Source organism: Vipera ursinii (assembly GCF_947247035.1).
Source record: "Vipera ursinii genome assembly, chromosome: Z".
Classification (NCBI taxonomy): Eukaryota; Metazoa; Chordata; class Lepidosauria; order Squamata; family Viperidae; genus Vipera; species Vipera ursinii.
In genome coordinates this window covers 33,737,286-33,755,776 of record NC_139517.1, presented here as the reverse complement: position 1 = coordinate 33,755,776, position 18,491 = coordinate 33,737,286, and the positions used below count along the sequence as shown (strand labels likewise).

General features: G+C 35.4%; 1 protein-coding gene across 4 annotated transcripts in view; it reads left to right on the top strand.

Annotated features, from left to right (window-relative positions):
• KPNB1 (karyopherin subunit beta 1) overlaps positions 1 to 18,491 on the top strand; it is a gene marked incomplete at its 3' end in the record, with an annotated part of 58,205 nt that overhangs the window by 18,210 nt on the left and 21,504 nt on the right. For all 4 annotated transcript variants that reach the window (XR_014494355.1, XR_014494356.1, XM_083379289.1 and 1 more), the window contains exons 8-16: positions 1,335 to 1,445; positions 5,052 to 5,153; positions 7,017 to 7,241; positions 9,300 to 9,491; positions 10,176 to 10,306; positions 14,255 to 14,402; positions 14,840 to 14,911; positions 15,543 to 15,687; positions 16,938 to 17,020. Coding sequence is in view for 2 of the 4 variants with exons in the window: in XM_083379289.1 (XP_083235415.1) it covers positions 1,335 to 1,445; positions 5,052 to 5,153; positions 7,017 to 7,241; positions 9,300 to 9,491; positions 10,176 to 10,306; positions 14,255 to 14,402; positions 14,840 to 14,911; positions 15,543 to 15,687; positions 16,938 to 17,020 (1,209 nt within the window). The remainder of the gene's footprint in view (positions 1 to 1,334; positions 1,446 to 5,051; positions 5,154 to 7,016; positions 7,242 to 9,299; positions 9,492 to 10,175; positions 10,307 to 14,254; positions 14,403 to 14,839; positions 14,912 to 15,542; positions 15,688 to 16,937; positions 17,021 to 18,491) is intronic.

The following is an 18,491-nucleotide window of genomic DNA, read 5'->3' as shown; positions in this document are numbered from 1 at the left end:
GAGATGAACTGAAGAAAAGGGGGAGGGGAGTAGAATATATAAAAGGAGGTGGTTTTGGTGGGAAAGGGAAAAAAGACAACAGGGAAAGAAAAGGGGATGGAGAAGAAACTGTGGAAGGAGAGCTCAGCAGGCAGGGAGGAAAAAGAGACAGAAGAAGAAGAAGCAGCTGTTGCTGGAAGGAAAGGTCCCCTGGTTCGTTTTCTCCATCCAGGAGAATACAATCAGCGCTGATGAAATGAAAAGCTGGGAGACAAGCATGTCGGAAAAGAGGTGGGTTTATTTAGTTCTGGATCAGCTGGCAGCTTGATTGGGTTACCATAAGGATTTTTGTAGTTTTTACAGTGTTTTGTACTTCAGAGGCTTCTTTGTGTGCTTTGGTTATTGGAATATTTTAGTCTGTTTCACAAAGGCTAGCAATGAGTCCAAACTGTTGACTTCCGTAGGTTTAATCCCTTTAAATAAATGTAATTAGTTTTACTCCCTTATCTTGATTCTGTCTATGGCTTCTAGAAAGTTTTCTTTGAAGTTAAACAGGCTTAATTTAAGGCTAAAGCTTTTCACAATTGCTGGAGCCTTTTAGTCTCGGATTACAACATTGTGACACATGACACACCTGAGGCAGTGCCAAGCTTGAAGACCCCTGAATTAGCTGGTAGTGGTGCATATTAATTAACATGGATAAATTCATCATACATTTGTCAGTGCAAAGGGAAAGTGATTCAGCAAAGGAACAGCCACTGAAGAAATTAAAACTGGTACTTTTTTCTTTTTTTTCTACAGTTTGTAATATTTTACTAGATTATAGAATAAAATACAAAAAGAAATAGTAGGACACAATGGGGAGGAAAAGGGGGGTGGAATGAGGGGGAGAAGGGGAAAAACATACTTTGTTGCAGTAGAAGGAAGCATTAACATTAAACCTCAACTTTTTACTTTTCCATACTATTATAAACTAGCCATTTCTATAACAACAAATGAATCTAATCAGTAAAAACCAAAATCCCCCCCTTTTTTCTTTAGTCATCAAGTTTTTGACACCTTGCTAAGCATTGTCATGTCCTAAAAGTGGTACAATCTGAGAAGGTTGAAAAGCCCTGAACTGGGTCTCACTTCAGTGGGAAAGTAAGTGTTCCGTGCTCCTTTGGCATATAGTCATGCCAGCCACATGAAACGTTGGCTCTTTGGCTATGAATTGGAGATGGGCATTGCCCCCTAGAGTCAAAGACAACTAGCAGAGGAAAGCATTACCTTTTTTTATTTATGTGTTATAAATTACTGTAAATTCCTTGGTGGAGCAGAAAATATGGTTTAACACTGCTTTTGTTTTTCTAAAGATCACAATTGAAGCCATGAAAAGTGATATTGATGAAGTGGCTCTGCAAGGTATAGAGTTCTGGTCAAATGTCTGTGATGAAGAAATGGACCTGGCTATAGAAGCTTCAGAAGTAAGTTAAACAGTTGCCAATATTACATTTTCTGACTCTAATGATGACAATTGTGGTTTATAACAATCTTTGGTCTATGATGAAAAATCATGCACCACGCTGACTAAAGTGATGCATATATTTATAAATGTTGAGACCCAAGGTTACTAACTCTGAGAATTTTTTTGTGATGTGTTTGAAAGATTTAAGACAGATTTTCACACACATAGGCATTGTAATAGCATTTATTTCTGTTGCATTCAACTTTAGTTACTCCTGATTGGCTCATATCTTAGGGGTATGCACCAGTTGCTACATTCATGTTTTTTGATTAACATTTCTTGCAACACAGCACATACTAGGAGCTTTGTATCAGCATTTGCATATCTTAAAAATTCTGGATTAATTTCCTGTTTTCAGTAAACATTCTATTAATTCAAAATTATCTTATTTTTGGCTACTTGCTACAGTTCACTTGATTTTTTAAAAAAATCAAACAGAGTCATGACAATTGATAGCTTATTTTTCAAATCTGCACTCCATACAGGATTCAGTAAAAATAATTTAGGTTTTAAACAAGCAAAATAGCATTGCCTGTTCATAAACATACACACTCATATTCTTAATCCCAACCACACACATTTTTAATACTGGTGCATGTATTTTTTCTATGTGAATTTAACTGATTCCCTTATTCAGTTTGAACCATTGCTAAACTTTCCATTTCTTCTTAAGTATGCTGTACCTGGCTTACTGCATTCAACAACTGACTTTCAACTTCATTTTCATGCAAAATATTCATAATTCAAGCCTATTAATCATATATAATTCTATTCTTCAACATATTGCTTTAACTCCTAAATAATTCTGCCATATCACTATCATCCCTAAATGTAAACATTGAGTCTGTAAAAGCTTGAATGGGATGCAGTTGATTCCAATTCAATCCAAACAAGACGAGTGGCTTTGGGTATTTAATCTGGCTTGGAACAAGGTTCTTCCATCTTTGGTATTTAATAGGGAAGCGTTGCTCTAGAGACTCTGTGCATAATTTGGGGTTCCTCTTGGACTTGGGTTTGAAGAGCAAGTTGCAGCTATGTCTTTGCACATCTTAGAAGTGTGTAACAGTTGCACCCATTCTTGTACAAGGCTTAGCTCATAGTCACTCATGTCCTTTTTCCTCTCACTCAATTACTGCAATGCACTGTATATGGGGTTACCTATGAAAAGCATTTGGAAATTTGTGGAGAAAGACCAGTCCATCATTCATCAATTCTATTATCTCCAAGTCTTTAGAATTCATGCCTCTTAAGCCTTCTCCAATATGCCTGCAGTTTTCAAACCAGATTCCTCCTTCAAATCTATCAGCAAAAAAATTAGATTCCAATCATTGGATTGCAAATTTTTTTTAGCTGCTGTTCCTTGTAGCTGATTATCACCTTTAGTTATTTTATCAAACTTTATATCTAAGTTTTCAATTTGAGCTTGTGAGTCAAAACATTTTTTCCAAAGGCTTCCAAAGGGCTTTAACATTGATTATTTATATTTTTAATATAGTCCAAAGCTGTCCTATAACTGAGTTTTCACAAATAGAAACATTTCCTGTCAATTACAGGGGAAGTAGATATTACCATAATAGAATAATCACAGGAAAAAAGTGATAATATTTCTCACAATGAAAAGTGAATAGAAAAGAGAAATTCCCATCAGAGGTTGAAAGAAATAAGACCAGAGCTTTTAAAAATTAATAGAATAAAAAAGTCCTTGCAGTGAAAATTCAAATCAAAATTGATCACTTTCACTAGCCAGAAGATTACTGTTGACTTCCTTACAGTGAAAGCTATCCGCAACTCCAGAATAAAGCAACAACAATATGCAAAGAATTCACATTAATATCCAGCAAAGGATTAGAATAAATCAGTATTCAACAGTCAATTAACAGTTAAATATAAAAGGGAAAGGAAAATTTCAAAACATGTAGTTAAAACCGACACGCACTTAAAAAAAAGAATGGAGACTGGACCTTCTGCATACTCCTACTGAAAATTGCAACTGTTGAGATAGGTCCATGGTCGTTGGAGATTCGTGTTGGCCATTCCTAGTCGTTTCTGTTCAAATCTGGGGAGTGTGCTGCTATAGAATCAGCTTTGGTGGCAAAATCAGCTGTTGGTCAGCAGGAGGAAAAACAATTACCATGCTATTCTGTGTGTAATTTTAAAAGGACCCAAGCATTCAGAAATTCCAAGTGTTATAAAATGTAGCTGCCCAGGTAAATGATAGTGACAGTTATGTAGAACATGTAACACCTATCTTTCTAATTCAGTTTAGTAGTTTGGAGTTACTGTGGATCTCGTCAGGCAAGAAATGTCAGCTAGCAGGGACTAGGAAGCTTGTCTTCTCTTCAGTAACTCCTATCCTTTGGAGCTGTTACCCTTTCTTAAGGCTTTAAAGCCAGTAGCGGGCCGTGGCATGCCAGCAACAGATCCGCACAAACAAGCAAAGACCTACCCGCAGGATGTAGGCAGCACACACAAAACCACACACCCTCCGATCCACGGAAAAACCTCTCCACATAACCGGTCCCTGGTGCCCAAAAGATTGGGGACCTCTGCTTTAAAGACTTGGCTTTAAAGACTTGGCTATGTGCCAAAGCATGAGCTCTTGAAAGTGTTTTAGGGGGGCTGTTATCTGTTTAAACTGTTAATTTTCATGTAATTATTATAATTTTTTGTTTCTTATATGTATTATTTGTAACTGGCTTGCTGTTTTTATTATTTTAATTGTAATATTTGCTGCCCAAAGTCAACTTGATTGAGATGAGAGACAATAGAAATTGATAGATTGAATGAATGAATGAATGAACTAATAAATAAATAAATATGTTTCTCCATTCCCTCACTTTAGTTTTAATCTAAACAATTTCATAATTTAAATGTTTAATTTACTTTGCTAGATGTATCGTATTTAGTCCTTTTCTCACCCAAATATTTTTTTCATCAAACTTAGTACACATTTTCTTTGCCTCTTTTAATTGTTTCTTTGATTACATGCTTTATAACTATCTGCATATACATTCCTAATCATTTGCTTAATGTCTTTTCGCTTAATCTACAGCCTCTTTTATAATTCCATCAAATATCCTCCTTAGTACTCTCTATTAACATAAATTTACACATTGGAACCATTTTATTTTTTTTCCTGTATTTTTGTTACTCTTAACACCGCCACTCGCACATTCAAAACTTGTACCACTGTTGTATATCCTTCTCTAATTCTCTCAATCATATAGGGGTAAGTATAAAAACTTAAAGCCTTTTGACTTTGTGTTGGAAGGGTTGAATCTTCTCTTAGCGATCAGATAGAAATAAGAGATAATGATTCATGAAACTTTGGGCAATAATGCTGCCGTAACTAATCAAGTTAATGTAATAGTTATTTATATTATCTATTAGTCATCTATTCATGCATTTGCACATATACTCAAATATATGTTAGCAAACAATCTTGCAGTATGTTATTCCCATGAGATTTTCAAAGGAAATGCAACCTGCACATATGCATCTCAGTTGAGATAGGGAAGGGGCACATTTAGTTGGAATTAAGACATTTGTATTATTTCTTTTACAGGCAGCAGAACAAGGACGGCCTCCAGAGCATACTAGTAAATTCTATGCCAAGGGTGCTCTCCAGTATCTAGTTCCAATTCTAACACAAACATTGACAAAACAGGTAAGTAATGTATATATATTGTTCTGTACCAGCCTGCTACCGGCCCTGCAGAAAAGGCAGGGACAACCCCTTTACAAACGGCAAGAGGCTGGAATTAAGCCTGCCAAATTTATTAACATAAAACAGAGCAAACCATGAAACAGACACCAACCATGAAACAGGAGCTATGAAACAGGAACTAATCAAGTGGTTGCCTTCAGCAAACCAGCCCTCCCACGCATTCCCCTTTTATACAGTTCAGGGCGTGGCTTCTCTCTGCCTCCTTCCGAGGTGCCCCATTGCCTTCCTCTGTTTACTCCTGATTGCCTCCTGCGTCAGGCGTCCTTGAACAGGGCCAGCTGTAGGTCATCTTCATCCACGCTGTCAGGCTCACACAGCTGGGTCTCCGTCGTGACCAGGTGGGAGGGGCCTGGCTGAGGGCTCTCATCAGCAAGATCTTCAACCCCCTCAGCAAGATCTTCAACACCCCCCTCCTCCTCTGAGTCGTCCGACCCAACTGCCGAACCCACAGGCTGACCCTGAATCACAACATGTATTGGCACCATTTTCCAATGTACAGGTCGTCCTTGGGATCAGCAGTTCTGTTGCTTAGTGATGCATCAGTGTGTGTGTGTGTGTGTGTGTGTGTGTGTGTGTGTGTGTGTGTGTGTATTGGAAGCTGGTTGTGAAGCCTGTATATGGTAACCACATGACTGAGACACTGCAAGGTTGTAAACACTTTTCAGCTATGAAATAACTGAATTTCAGGAAAATTGCAATAGTCATAGGAGATTGATTTAGTTGTAAAGTTACTTTTTCAGTGCTGTTTTAACTTTGATCACTGAACAAGACAGTCATTAAGCAAAATAATATCTGTAGTTTCAGGGCCTATAGTTTTCAGCAGCTGGGTATCTTCCAAGCTATATTGAAATTTATCTCCTAGTATATTTTACTGTTTGGTCTGGTCTTACAGATAAGCAGTTAAAATCTTGGAAAATGTCAGATTGGGGAGGACTGGCATATAATAATTATTGTGAAAAAATTAAAAGAACAAGCCTAAAATGGCCTGGTCTGCAGAAAGAAATCTGTGTGTTCTAATTAGTTAGTTATTTTTTAATATATAACTTTTATACACAAAAATTATAAAATGTTTGTAGTAATCCTGCAGAGCAGGCATGCTGGCTAAAAAATTCTGGGACTTGACGTCCACAAGTCTTAAAAGGGCCAAGGTTGAAGATCCCTGCTGTAGAGATTGCATTCATTCATAAATTGGCAGTCTGTCATAATAAGAATTATCACCTCTGATTTATGAGTGAATGCAATCTCTTATTCATAGCCATATAGTATTCCAAAATTATTGCATATTGTCCAATTGGAGACAGGTGCTTGAAGAAATACTCTGTCCTGAACAGAACTAAGAGGCATTTCCTACTTCCCTTCCTGCTTCTCTTTGAAATTAACCTCTAATTTAAAAATCATTATTTTGACAACCTGTCCTACACCAATTTGATACTACTATGGCCATCATGGCTGCACTGAAGCCTCAGCTGATATTAAAATACAATTTTGTTAATCTTGCACCAAATTATATCCATATCTGTTGTATCACTCTTATCACTGCTTTTAAAGGAATCAATTATCAACCTGCCATTAAATTTGTCTTGATCAGATCACTATCTTATTACTGAGTTTTTGACAAATGTTGGGTTGGTGTTCAAAATCTGACATTTTGCTGATTTGGGGCCCCAAAGTATATTGAATTTGTATGAGATTGTCGGATACTATGTTCTTATCTGAAATCTAATCAGATTTATTATAAAATTAGATTTTAGCCATTTAAAATATAATCCTGCATACTGTTTCTTCCCATTTTTCTTCACTTAGGATGAGAACGATGATGATGATGATTGGAACCCTTGTAAGGCAGCTGGGGTCTGCTTGATGCTTTTGGCAACCTGTTGCGAGGATGACATTGTACCTCATGTTTTGCCCTTCATTAAAGAACACATTAAAAATATTGACTGGCGATATCGAGATGCTGCTGTCATGGCATTCGGGTGCATTTTAGAAGGCCCAGAACCAAACCAGCTAAAACCTCTTGTCATTCAGGTGAGGGAGACTTGTGCTAAAAATATACGTACATTTCTTTTGAAATGAAGGCTTGCAAATTCGATAACTGGTTTGTAAATATTAACTATGTGTCACTTTGACTAAAAATAACTTCATAATATTGTGAGAATAGCAGGTTCATGAGGAAAATAGAAGGACCATGTATGTACTTGACATGTTGAATTGGCCCCAAGACCAAAATGAATTTTATCTTAAATGTTCTATGTATTTGATATTATTATTTTGATCAAATAAATATGCGCCACAATCACAATACTGTTGGTGCAAACATTGTTTGGTACAAAAGGTCTGAAAGTCTTGTAACGTACTATATTGCTCTGGTACAATAAAATGACATGAGCCTCTCAGAAAGGCCGCATTCGATTTTCCTCCCAGAAAAGGACACCATGACATGAAAAGACAACTATTATAATCAAATTCTGCTTTAATTGCTTGTGATTGGTTCCTCTGCCTTCTGCTTCTGCAGTTGTTTTGAGGAGTAAGACTTATGGGGATATAGTCTATCCCAGGGGTAGGCAACCTCGGCTCTTATGACTCATGGACTTCAACTCCTAGAATTCCTGAGCCAGCATAGCTGGCTCAGGAATTCTAGGGGTTGAAGTCCATGAGTCATAAAAGAGCTGAAGTTGCGTACCCCTGGTCTATCCATATCTTACAAGGCACCATATTTGAAGAACATCTTTTTATTGGCCGAAACTTTAAATAAATATAGAACAGCAGATTACCTTTTCCATAGATCCTATGTTTTAAACTGAGATTGGCACATCAGAGTTTACAATTGCTATCAGTTGATATTTTTTTTTGCCTAATTCAAGGGATTAGTGATTGCCTTTAAAATACTATATTGGCTTGCCTTGAATTAAAGATATGGAAAGAGCCATTTCCACTTGTCATCCAGTTTGTGTCCTGAGATTTGTGAAAAGGATTTTTTTATTTTTTTATATCAAGTGATGCAAAAACTTGGTATCTATAAGTGAACAGAGAAATTACCAAAGCTATACAATTAACACTCAATATATTGGTGATGATAAATTAACCATAAAAAAGAAAATACTTTTTTTTAATAACGAAGCAAAGGTTTTTCCACAATAACTAAAATGGTTTTTAAAGATCTTTTTTGAAGAGTGCCAGAGTTATCATCATTTTGTTTTATTTTAGATAAATATTTAATTTCTAACTTCCTCTTTATTGTACTCTGATATACAACATTCATATTTCTAATTTCAGGTCCACTCTTTTTCTCTTTAAACATACTCTAAATGCTTAAATTTGTCTAGTTGCATATAGGTGGTACTTGTTTAGCAGTGGCCGCATTTAGAACTGTTCACAGTGATGAAAAAGTAATTTACAACCAATCCTTGGCATTTACTGTAAAGCAAAGGAAAGCTGAAGACCATTTCAGTTTCACTTAATAACTGTTTTGCTTAACAACTAAGTTCACAATTCTAACAGCAGTTGCTAAACAAAAAGCATTATATTATATATATGGAAGTCATTCTTCCTTAAATTGTCAAATTTCTGTTCAGTCTGTGGTTTATTGTTTAAGATTCATTAAATCCTCTGCTAATTTTGTTGTGCTAATTTTGTTTACTAAATTGGCTCAAGTTTCAATATTTGAATATGTAATATTTCATGACAAACCAGTGAACTTGAAATACCTGTGATGTATTTTAGCCACAATATTACATTATTCAATATTTTGGAGTAACGTCTATTATATTTATATTTATATTTATTAAATTTTTATACCGCCCTTCTCCCGAAGGAGTCAGTACAAAAAGTACAAAAGTTAAAAACAATTAAATGATTTATGCCTGATATATACAATAGTTAAAACCATATTAAAACCCAACCTATGCTTCCATTTTAAATACATATGGGCCTGATTGGTAAGAATATACCTTACAACTAGCCTGCTCTAAAATCTAACTGAGCTCCTGAGAGCTGAAGGAGCCAGTTGGAAATACAAGGATTTTGAAAACTACTTTAGACATGAAATGTCTAACACAGATTGACAATGGGCTATTTTTCTCCTAGGCTATGCCTACTCTTATAGAGTTAATGAAGGACCCCAGTGTTGTCGTCAGAGATACAACCGCCTGGACTGTGGGTCGGATCTGTGAGCTGTTACCTGAGGCAGCCATAAATGATATTTATCTTGCTCCATTGCTGCAGTGTCTAATTGAAGGTTTGAGTGCAGAGCCAAGGGTGGCCTCCAACGTATGCTGGGTAAGTCAGAATTTTTATTCTGAATAAACATTTGAGTGCTGGATAAATTAGAAAAATAAGGCTTGTAGTTTTGAATCTGCAGTTGCTCCAAATGTACAGGTAGTCCTCGACTTATGACCACAGTAGGGACCAGAATTTTTATTACTAAGTAATGCAATTAAGTATTTATGATTTTTTTTTTTTGCCATGGTGTGAGCAAATCACTGTAGTCATTAAGAAGCTCCCTCTGTCATTAAGCAAATTTGCTTTCCCATTGATTTTGCTTGTCAGAAGCCCTCTGGGAAGGTTGTGTATGGTGATCATGTGACCCCAAAACACTGCAACTATCATAAATACATTCTGGTTGCCAAGCATGCAAATTTTGATCATGTGACCATGAGGCATATTACAATAATCATAAGTCACTTTTTCAGCATCGTCATAACTTCGAATGGTTGTTAGATAAATGGTCATAAATTGAGGATAATCTATAAAGTTACAGATAAAACAATGGTGCTAAAGCAAAAAATGTTTGGTGATGATTGGACCTATTGTTTGACTTCTTAATTTATCAAATAACGGAACAGGAAAATGTTAAAGAAAGATGCAAAGTTGGAGTCAACATTAGGAAATTAATTTATTACCAAAATAGGAAACTTCCTAAAATTGTCAACTTCTAAATTACTGACACCTAATATCTTACAGGCTTTCTCTAGTTTGGCAGAAGCTGCTTATGAAGCTGCTGATGTGGCTGATGATCAAGAAGAGCCTGCAACATACTGCTTATCCTCATCTTTTGAATTAATTGTTCAGAAACTTTTAGAGACCACAGACAGGTAACTTAGTGATTCTTTATCCATTTGACCATGTGCTGCTGACCAGGGGACTTCAGGATGTCCTCAAGAGTTTCATTTTATAAAATCTCCACAACTTATGAAGGATAAGGTGTAATAGCATTAGGTTGGTTTTGTAATTTTTGGGAACCTTTTACATGTACATTCCACAAAATTGCAGAAAAGCTACAGACATGTAACTTTTAGATTTTGGCACAAGCCATATTGTTGCAAAGTATCAAATATGTATAAACAATGTCCACTAAAACAATAGAATAGATACAAGATGCTCTGGAATTTTATTTAGAAGTTCTAAGTCATTAACAAGTGAAGCAGCACAAATTATATAAGAAAATATGAAAAAACCATGCAATTTTTATTTAACACATATTATTTACATAGTTTGCAAGATTATGATCCTCTTTCGATAGGATATAGAACTTGGACAGAATTTGGGTTTTTTTCAGGATCAGGCATATATAACAAAATATAAGAACTTTGAAATTTGTGTATTTAATCTCTGATTTTAAACAGTGTTGACTAAGTTTTACAACAAATTTAGCTGCCTTTTGACTGAATTTTGCAAAATGGAGCATGAAGCTATATAGTATTAAAATAATTCAGCACATTTTAAACAAGTTTTGCACCTTTTTGAAATTATCTCCTTTTATATTCCAGTTTAAAATATTGTCTATTTGAAAATGACCTTATAAAATAATTTGTCTTTTTTTATTATGAACTCCAATGACTACTACAGGTTAAAACTTGGAGAGCAGTTTTGAATAAAATAAGTAGCAGCCTTTTTATTTTGTCTAGATTTCATGATTTTCTTTCTAAAAATCAAAAGTAAAGACAAAGTCTTCATTGGTTTCTTCCCCACGCTCCCTCCCTCCCTGTCAGTATATATCGAGGCAGTTAAAGTTCCTGATTATGAGCTTTGGTTTCATGGGAAAAAAGATGTATATGCTGTTGAATCTAGGATATGACCTGTGATGTTAGGTTTTAGTTCTCATTTACAAAATACCAAAACAATCGGTCTTAAAAAAACTACACCATATCCATCAGAAGATTTCATTAACAGAGAAACATACTTCTTCATCAATGTAGAATTATTTAAATCACTATTGAATATATGTCTTGTGTAAGTTACTTGACCTATTTAAACTATTTGCTTGACATATTTCCTGACTTACTGTGTTCATGCTCTGGTCAGGGGAACTTTGTTTTATTACTATTTAAAGCTTACAGATTCTAAATTTATACATACCTGGTTATTGCAACAAGATTTAACTTTGTTTCAATAATATCCCTGTCTCCAAACTGAATCAAGGTAATTCAAATTATTTCATATGTTTATCTGATTCTATAAGCTGATAGGCCTTTAAGAATACTCTTATGTCATCACTATTAGACATTTTGCAAGGAATTCTGCAGTATTCATGGATAAACTTTTTGTGGATAATTTAATGTGATTGTATTATTCTAATTCAGTGCTAGCTTTCAAGTTTTTTAAAATGCAATTACTATACAAGTAGTTTTCACCTACTAAATTTTTGTTAAGCAGTCATTCAGACTTATGGCAATGCTGGAAAACAAAACTTTTACAGCCTATTTATGACTTCACAGGGTCCTTCAGTCACTTGATCACCATTATAGTCAGCATGTATATCCTCATGATAACATGAGGTGCTCAGTTAGCAATCTGTGCACTCCTCACTTAACAATGGCAAACAAGACTGCCAGGACAGTTGTACTAAGCAACACAACTCTCATTAGTAATGGAAATTTCTGTTAAAATCCAAGGACTACCTGTACAATTACTTGTTTTGTTGTAGAAGATCCTTCATATTCTAGATCTAATCTTTACCTCCCAGTGTCTTATAAAGTATTGAACTATTATGTTGGATGTGTGATTAGACTTCCATATAGCAATTAGCTTGGATACTTTGGGATGCAGTAACATAAAATACATCACTCTGAAACAATAGGCACAAATTTGTTGTCTCAGCCAAACAAAAAATTAGACATGAAATTTGATTTTTTCCAAAAGAGAATCTCTATGGACAGTATCAATCATCCAGGACATAGTTGTCCCAAAGGTGCTTTTTTTTAAAGAGGCAATTTTCTTGTTTTTCTTTGAAGACATTTCACTTCTCATCTAAGAAGCTTCTTCAGCTCTGACTGGATGATGGGAAATGGAAGCATTTATATTTCTTGCAGACAGCTGGTTATTTTCATTTTTTTAGAGAGTCATTGAGGCTACTTGGGGTTTGTCTGTGTCTTCAGGATCACCTGAGTAGTGCAAATTTGTGTGAAGCCTTCTTGGAAGGCTTCCTGAAAGGGCTGTGTTGTGGAGTCCAGTTGCCTATTGAAAAAGCAGCTTTGGCACAACCATGATCTGGATGACTGAGAATTTCTATAGAAATTTAGCTATACGCTTTGGGATGAACACTCTTTGAATGGTATGGGAATATGAATAGATTTCCAGAAAAATTGCAGACTATAGGATATGCGTTTCAGTTTAAGATGCAGACAACACAGGCTCACCCCCAACAGCCTGCACCTGTGTTCAGCAGTGAAGGGACATAGGGCAGAAAACATCCTGAAGAAAGCACAGCTCCACAACACAGTCCTTTTAGCGGTTCCAAAAAGGCTGCTCCACACCCATTTGCACTACTCAGGTAACCCTGAGGACACAGACAAACCCCCAAGTGTTTAGTGTTTCAACAACTCTAAAAGAATGCAAATGACCAGCTGTCTATAAGGAATATAAATTCTTACATTCTTCATCATCCAGTCAGAGCTGAAAAAACTTCTTGGATGAGAAGTGGAACATCTTCAAAGAAAAACAAGTCCAGTTGCCTCTTGAAAAAGCACCTTTGGGATTTTTCCCAAAGTTTTCTTCAATAGCATCACCGCCTTCCTCCAATCTGATTTTAAAAATTTTCAATATATTTTATTCCATAATGTCCAAATAAATACCAAGAAAAGTGTGGCAAGTGCAATGTTTAGGTGAGACTTCCAGATTCGAAAGGATGACTTCTCTAATAGCATGGTAATAGAATAGAAGTGATACTAAATACTTGAAGTTAAATAGCCCACTCAGTACATTCTGGTAGAACATTCTGCGTGAGTTGTATTACAGTGGAACCTAAGCAAAATATTTTAAGTATTTTATTTTCTCTGTACAATAACAATAAGCAATTAGCAACCATAGTTTTTATCCTGGGATCCCAAAACTAGTGGAGCAGCAATCTGTGATAAATGCTGTCTGTTTGATCTATAGAGAAATTGGCCTATGGGTATTTTTTGAAACATTAAAAAATAAAATAGTAAACAGCAGTTAAGATTATTTTTTTATAATCTGCCTGCTCAAGCCTGAGTTAATAAAAGAGCAAAATGTTGAGTTTTGTATATTTCACAGCCAGCACAAAACAATATTATACAATTGCAAAAATACATGTACAAGTCCAGTATACATTTTATATCAGTTAATCTGTCTGAAGAAAAAAAATTCAGGAACTATATTGATCCATTGGTTAATTTTCTCATACCAAAGAATTTACAAGTAGCATTGTATGTCACAGAATGCAGGACTTTACCTTTTTTGTGGTTGGCCATCTTGAATTATTTATAATGTGATATTATGTGACATAGCATTTAAAGCAAATGAGTTAATGACTGCCCCAATATCATAGACAGATACTAGGATTGGTGTTGGGCCACTGCTATAAGTTGAGTGATGGAAAGGTTTAGCCCTTATTCATTCCTAATGGCAGATTTAAAAAATCTTATCCCAGCCTTAATCCCTCCTCCAAAAAACAAATGGAATATTATACCCTACCTTCCATTGATATAGCACTTCAATGGGTAGCCTTCTGGATAGTTCATTGGCATTTAATTGTGTATGTGTTCTAATGTACTCTTGCTTCTGTTTATATTTTGTTTTAGGCCTGATGGACATCAGAATAACTTAAGGAGTGCTGCATATGAAGCACTCATGGAAATTGTGAAAAATAGCGCCAAAGACTGTTATCCTGCTGTTCAGAAGACAACTTTAGTTATCATGGAACGGCTGCAACAAGTGCTCCAAATGGAGGTTAGCTTGGATGGCTGAAAAATGTGGTAGTATCCCCCCCAAATGGGTGATTTCTAGAACAGGAAAGCTTAACTTGGGGAGTTGTATATTTTATGTTTTGTTTCATGGATGTTTTGCATGCTTTCTGTGATTCATGTAAAAAAAATATTGATTGCTGCAGATCACATATTACCTATACTGGGATTTTCCATTGCAGGCACATGCCTATGATCTGGTCATCACTGTTAGATTTTAATTAAACATAGCACAAACTTCTCAGTCTGTCAGAAAGATAGCCAATGAATATCTTCATTCAAATGCACACTTAAGATCATAATTAGTTCTGGCTGTAGGTCTTATTATTCCTAATCAACTTAATTTTAAATACATACCAGTTATTCAATAGAGATAAAAGTTTTAAAGAACATTTCAAATACTAAACAGTATTTTCTCTCCAGTCTCATATCCAGAGCACAAGTGACAGAATCCAGTTTAATGATCTTCAGTCTTTACTTTGTGCTACATTGCAGGTAAAAAATTAACATTTATTATTTAATTGTAAAGATGTTTATAGCTTGATACTGTAAAGCATAGAGTATAAGAACTAACATTAATATTAAGGAGAAAACAAATCTGTATTGGATTTTTTACAGAACAAATGCCCTCTTGATTCAAATTTGACTTTTTCTTTGCAATTTATCAAAAACAATGGTATATAGAAAAATAAAGTAATACATTGGTGCATTGTTTGACACAAAATACCCTGGATATATACCTTTCATCAGCTGGTCCCAGAACTAATATGTCAAAGAAAGAGGTGGAACTCTCACTATTTTAGCAAGGAAAATTAATAACTGTTGTGCAGGTAAATTCAGATTGTCCTAGCAGATGCTCAACTAAAGTTAACAAATAACTATCATTGTTCAATTGTATTTTGCTAGATGCTAAAGAAATTAGTGTTTACTTCTAGATTAAATTAGCATCTATAGGGGAATATCTATCCAGGCGACAGATAGTTATTACTAAATATTTGCTTATAGATTTTTCCCATTGCATAATTCATACCTTTTCACAAGATAAGTTGAAAATGTAATTAATTAAAAATGAAATGGGGGGAGTAGAAGAAAACTTCCAGGTAAATTTTCACCTTTCATCAAACAGAATGTCCTTCGTAAAGTCCAGCACCAGGATGCTCTGCAGATTTCAGATGTGGTGATGGCATCTCTTCTGAGGATGTTCCAAAGTACAGCAGGATCTGGAGGTGTCCAAGAGGATGCCCTCATGGCTGTTAGTACTCTGGTAGAAGGTAAATGCTTTGCTTTGCTAGTAAAAGGGATTTTTAAAAAAAAACATTGAAGGCTCTATGAATACATAAGTGTTTGGGTTGTCCACATTCTATTTTTATGCTACAACGGGGATATTCTATGAATTTAGGACTTCTATATTAGTCCTGACATAACATAAATGCTGAAGAGATTTGTGAGCTGAGAACTCGATGAGGTATATCAGATGATGACAGAAAATTATAAGGACATTTTAATGGTTAGATTCCAATACAGGTAGTGAAAAATATAGTGAGGTGGTATTGTAGAACAGACTCAAATACGTTTTGTTTTGATTATGAACAAGTAATACTTAACAAATGTTCATAATGTTATATAAAGTGTTTATGCATAATAGCTGTCAGAAGGCTTTACCAAACAATTGTTTTGCTGTGATTATATTATTATGTGAAGTAAATCACAGGGAAATGATTTATGCATCTTATTTTATTATCTAATAGTACAGTATAGTAACAGAAACATTTTATTTCTGAATTTTATTTCTTATGATAATTCAGAATAGAGACATAGGAAGTGATAAGATTTGAAGTAGAACTTTACTGAGGAAGAGAATAGACTAAAATTTCTGACTGAGAGTTCAGATGCATCCTTATTTATGATTTATTTTACTCCAAGATGGTACTTGTCATGGATGGAGCTGAAACTGGATATGAAAATATATTTTGGATCTAAGTTTACACTTTTAATCTTGTCATCTGATTAAATCATATTCACTGGGAATAGACTGGTCAAATATGGGAAGGAAGAATTGTTGACATATAGACAGAAGAAATATTAGCCTGCTCATAATTTCCTTACAATGTTTAGAATAAGAAAGTGTAATTGATTTTTTTGGAAAAAAAACATTGGGAGTTCATATTCTAATCTTGGAGTCTAGTATTTGGTTTTTCATTGTTAAATATATGTCCTGGAATTTTCAACTTTTTTGTGGTTGAGGCAGTGGTTATTAGGGTTGTGATGTGGAAAAATTGGAGATGTTAATAAATTTATATTATATTTTTGCCCTGTTGTAGAATGGGAGTAACTATATTAACCCTTATTTACTGAATATTTCTGGTGTAACCAGTTGTGGTCCTAGGTTTATTAAAAGGAGACGTGGGTGGGTGAATTAACAACTCTAGAGTTTTGGGAGCTACAAATCCATCTGAACTACGAATATTAACTTCTTATTAATTTTAGGTATCATATTTTTTTAACCTTTCATTTTGTTCAGTGTTAGGAGGGGAGTTTCTCAAGTACATGGAGGCCTTCAAACCTTTCCTGAATATTGGTTTAAAAAATTATGCTGAATATCAGGTAAGGCCCTTTCCCTTGTCTTAAAAAGCAACTGTTTGGGATTAAGTGGTATATATTTTTCTAATACTCCTGGATTTGTAGAATATTATGGTACCATTTTTTATTCTTGTAGTGTTTTCAATACTTAGTAATTTGCTTTCAAAACCTGAAGATCTGAAGCTGTCAAAACATAAAGTTGTTTTAACCTATAACCTCACAACTGAATCTTGAGGCTGTAAGCAGCTGAAACATTTCGTTCTCTCTCTCTCTCTCTCTCTCTCTCTCTCTCTCTCTCTCTCTCTCTCTCTCTCTCTCTCTCTCTCTCTCTCTCCCCTCCCTTTCCCTCTCTCCCTTCTTTCTTTTTTTCTGCATTCTTAATTAAGTATTCTTATTTATTGTAATTGCTTTAGAATTATCCTGTCCATGATATGCTGTTTGTCAGCATTCTGGAGGCTTAGATTATGATAACAGAATTCATTAGTACAGGGGTCGGCAACCTGAAACAGTGAAAGAGCCACTCGGAACTGGTTCCCTCACAAAGGAAAAAACTGGGAGCCACAAAGAGGGATGCGCATGGACGCGCATGCGCAAAACAAGAGGCTTGACAGAACAGTGGAGCCTAAGGGGAGACATGCAGCCGCCCTGCCCCCTCCACTCTCATTCACTCGCCTTTGCATGGAAAAGCTTCTCTCTTGCTCTCATTCACTCATGTTTTGTTTGCAAAAGCTTCTCTCTCGCTCTTATTCCCTCACTTTTGCTCTAAAAAGCATCTTTCACGCTCTCATTCACTCACACTGCTCAAAAAAACATTTCTCTCACTCTCATTCACTCACCAACTGAAAAGGCCAGCCGTGGCACCTCCATTGACTTCCATGGGGACGCTTGGCAATTAAAACCACTCCCACTACTGCTGCTACTGCTAACTTTTTCACTTGCTGGTTGGTTCTGATTTAACCTGAGAATCCCCAGATGCCACTGCTGGGGGATGGAGGAGGCTGCCCGGGTTTGGCTGTAGCGGAAGCCAACGACAGTAGCGGTGGAGGCGGCGGCAAGAGATTACACTTCTGAAATTTTATTTGTAAATACTTGTCTAGATAGTTGCTTGGAGTCAACATTGATTCGAAGGCATAAAAAAAGTAATGTTTCTTTGTGAATATAAACAAAGTAGTCCCCCCCCCACACACACAGACTACTAATTGCTCTGCATTTTAATAGTTAAGAAGAAGCTATGAATCAAACACCATACAGCCTGTTAAATGGTACTAAAGGATATAATTTAACAGTTTATATAATTTTATAAAATCTGACGGGTGGCTGAAGGGGACAGAGGAAACATATCCTGAATGGTTGTTTCTTTGTAGATTTTAAAGCAGCTGAAGAAAAGAGAACTTAATGGGATTAAGCAAGTGAAAAAATGTTGGTGTGGGATAATTTGATTACCTATTATTTAGAATAAATTGAACACAATAAATTGTTTGATTACAGCAAAACA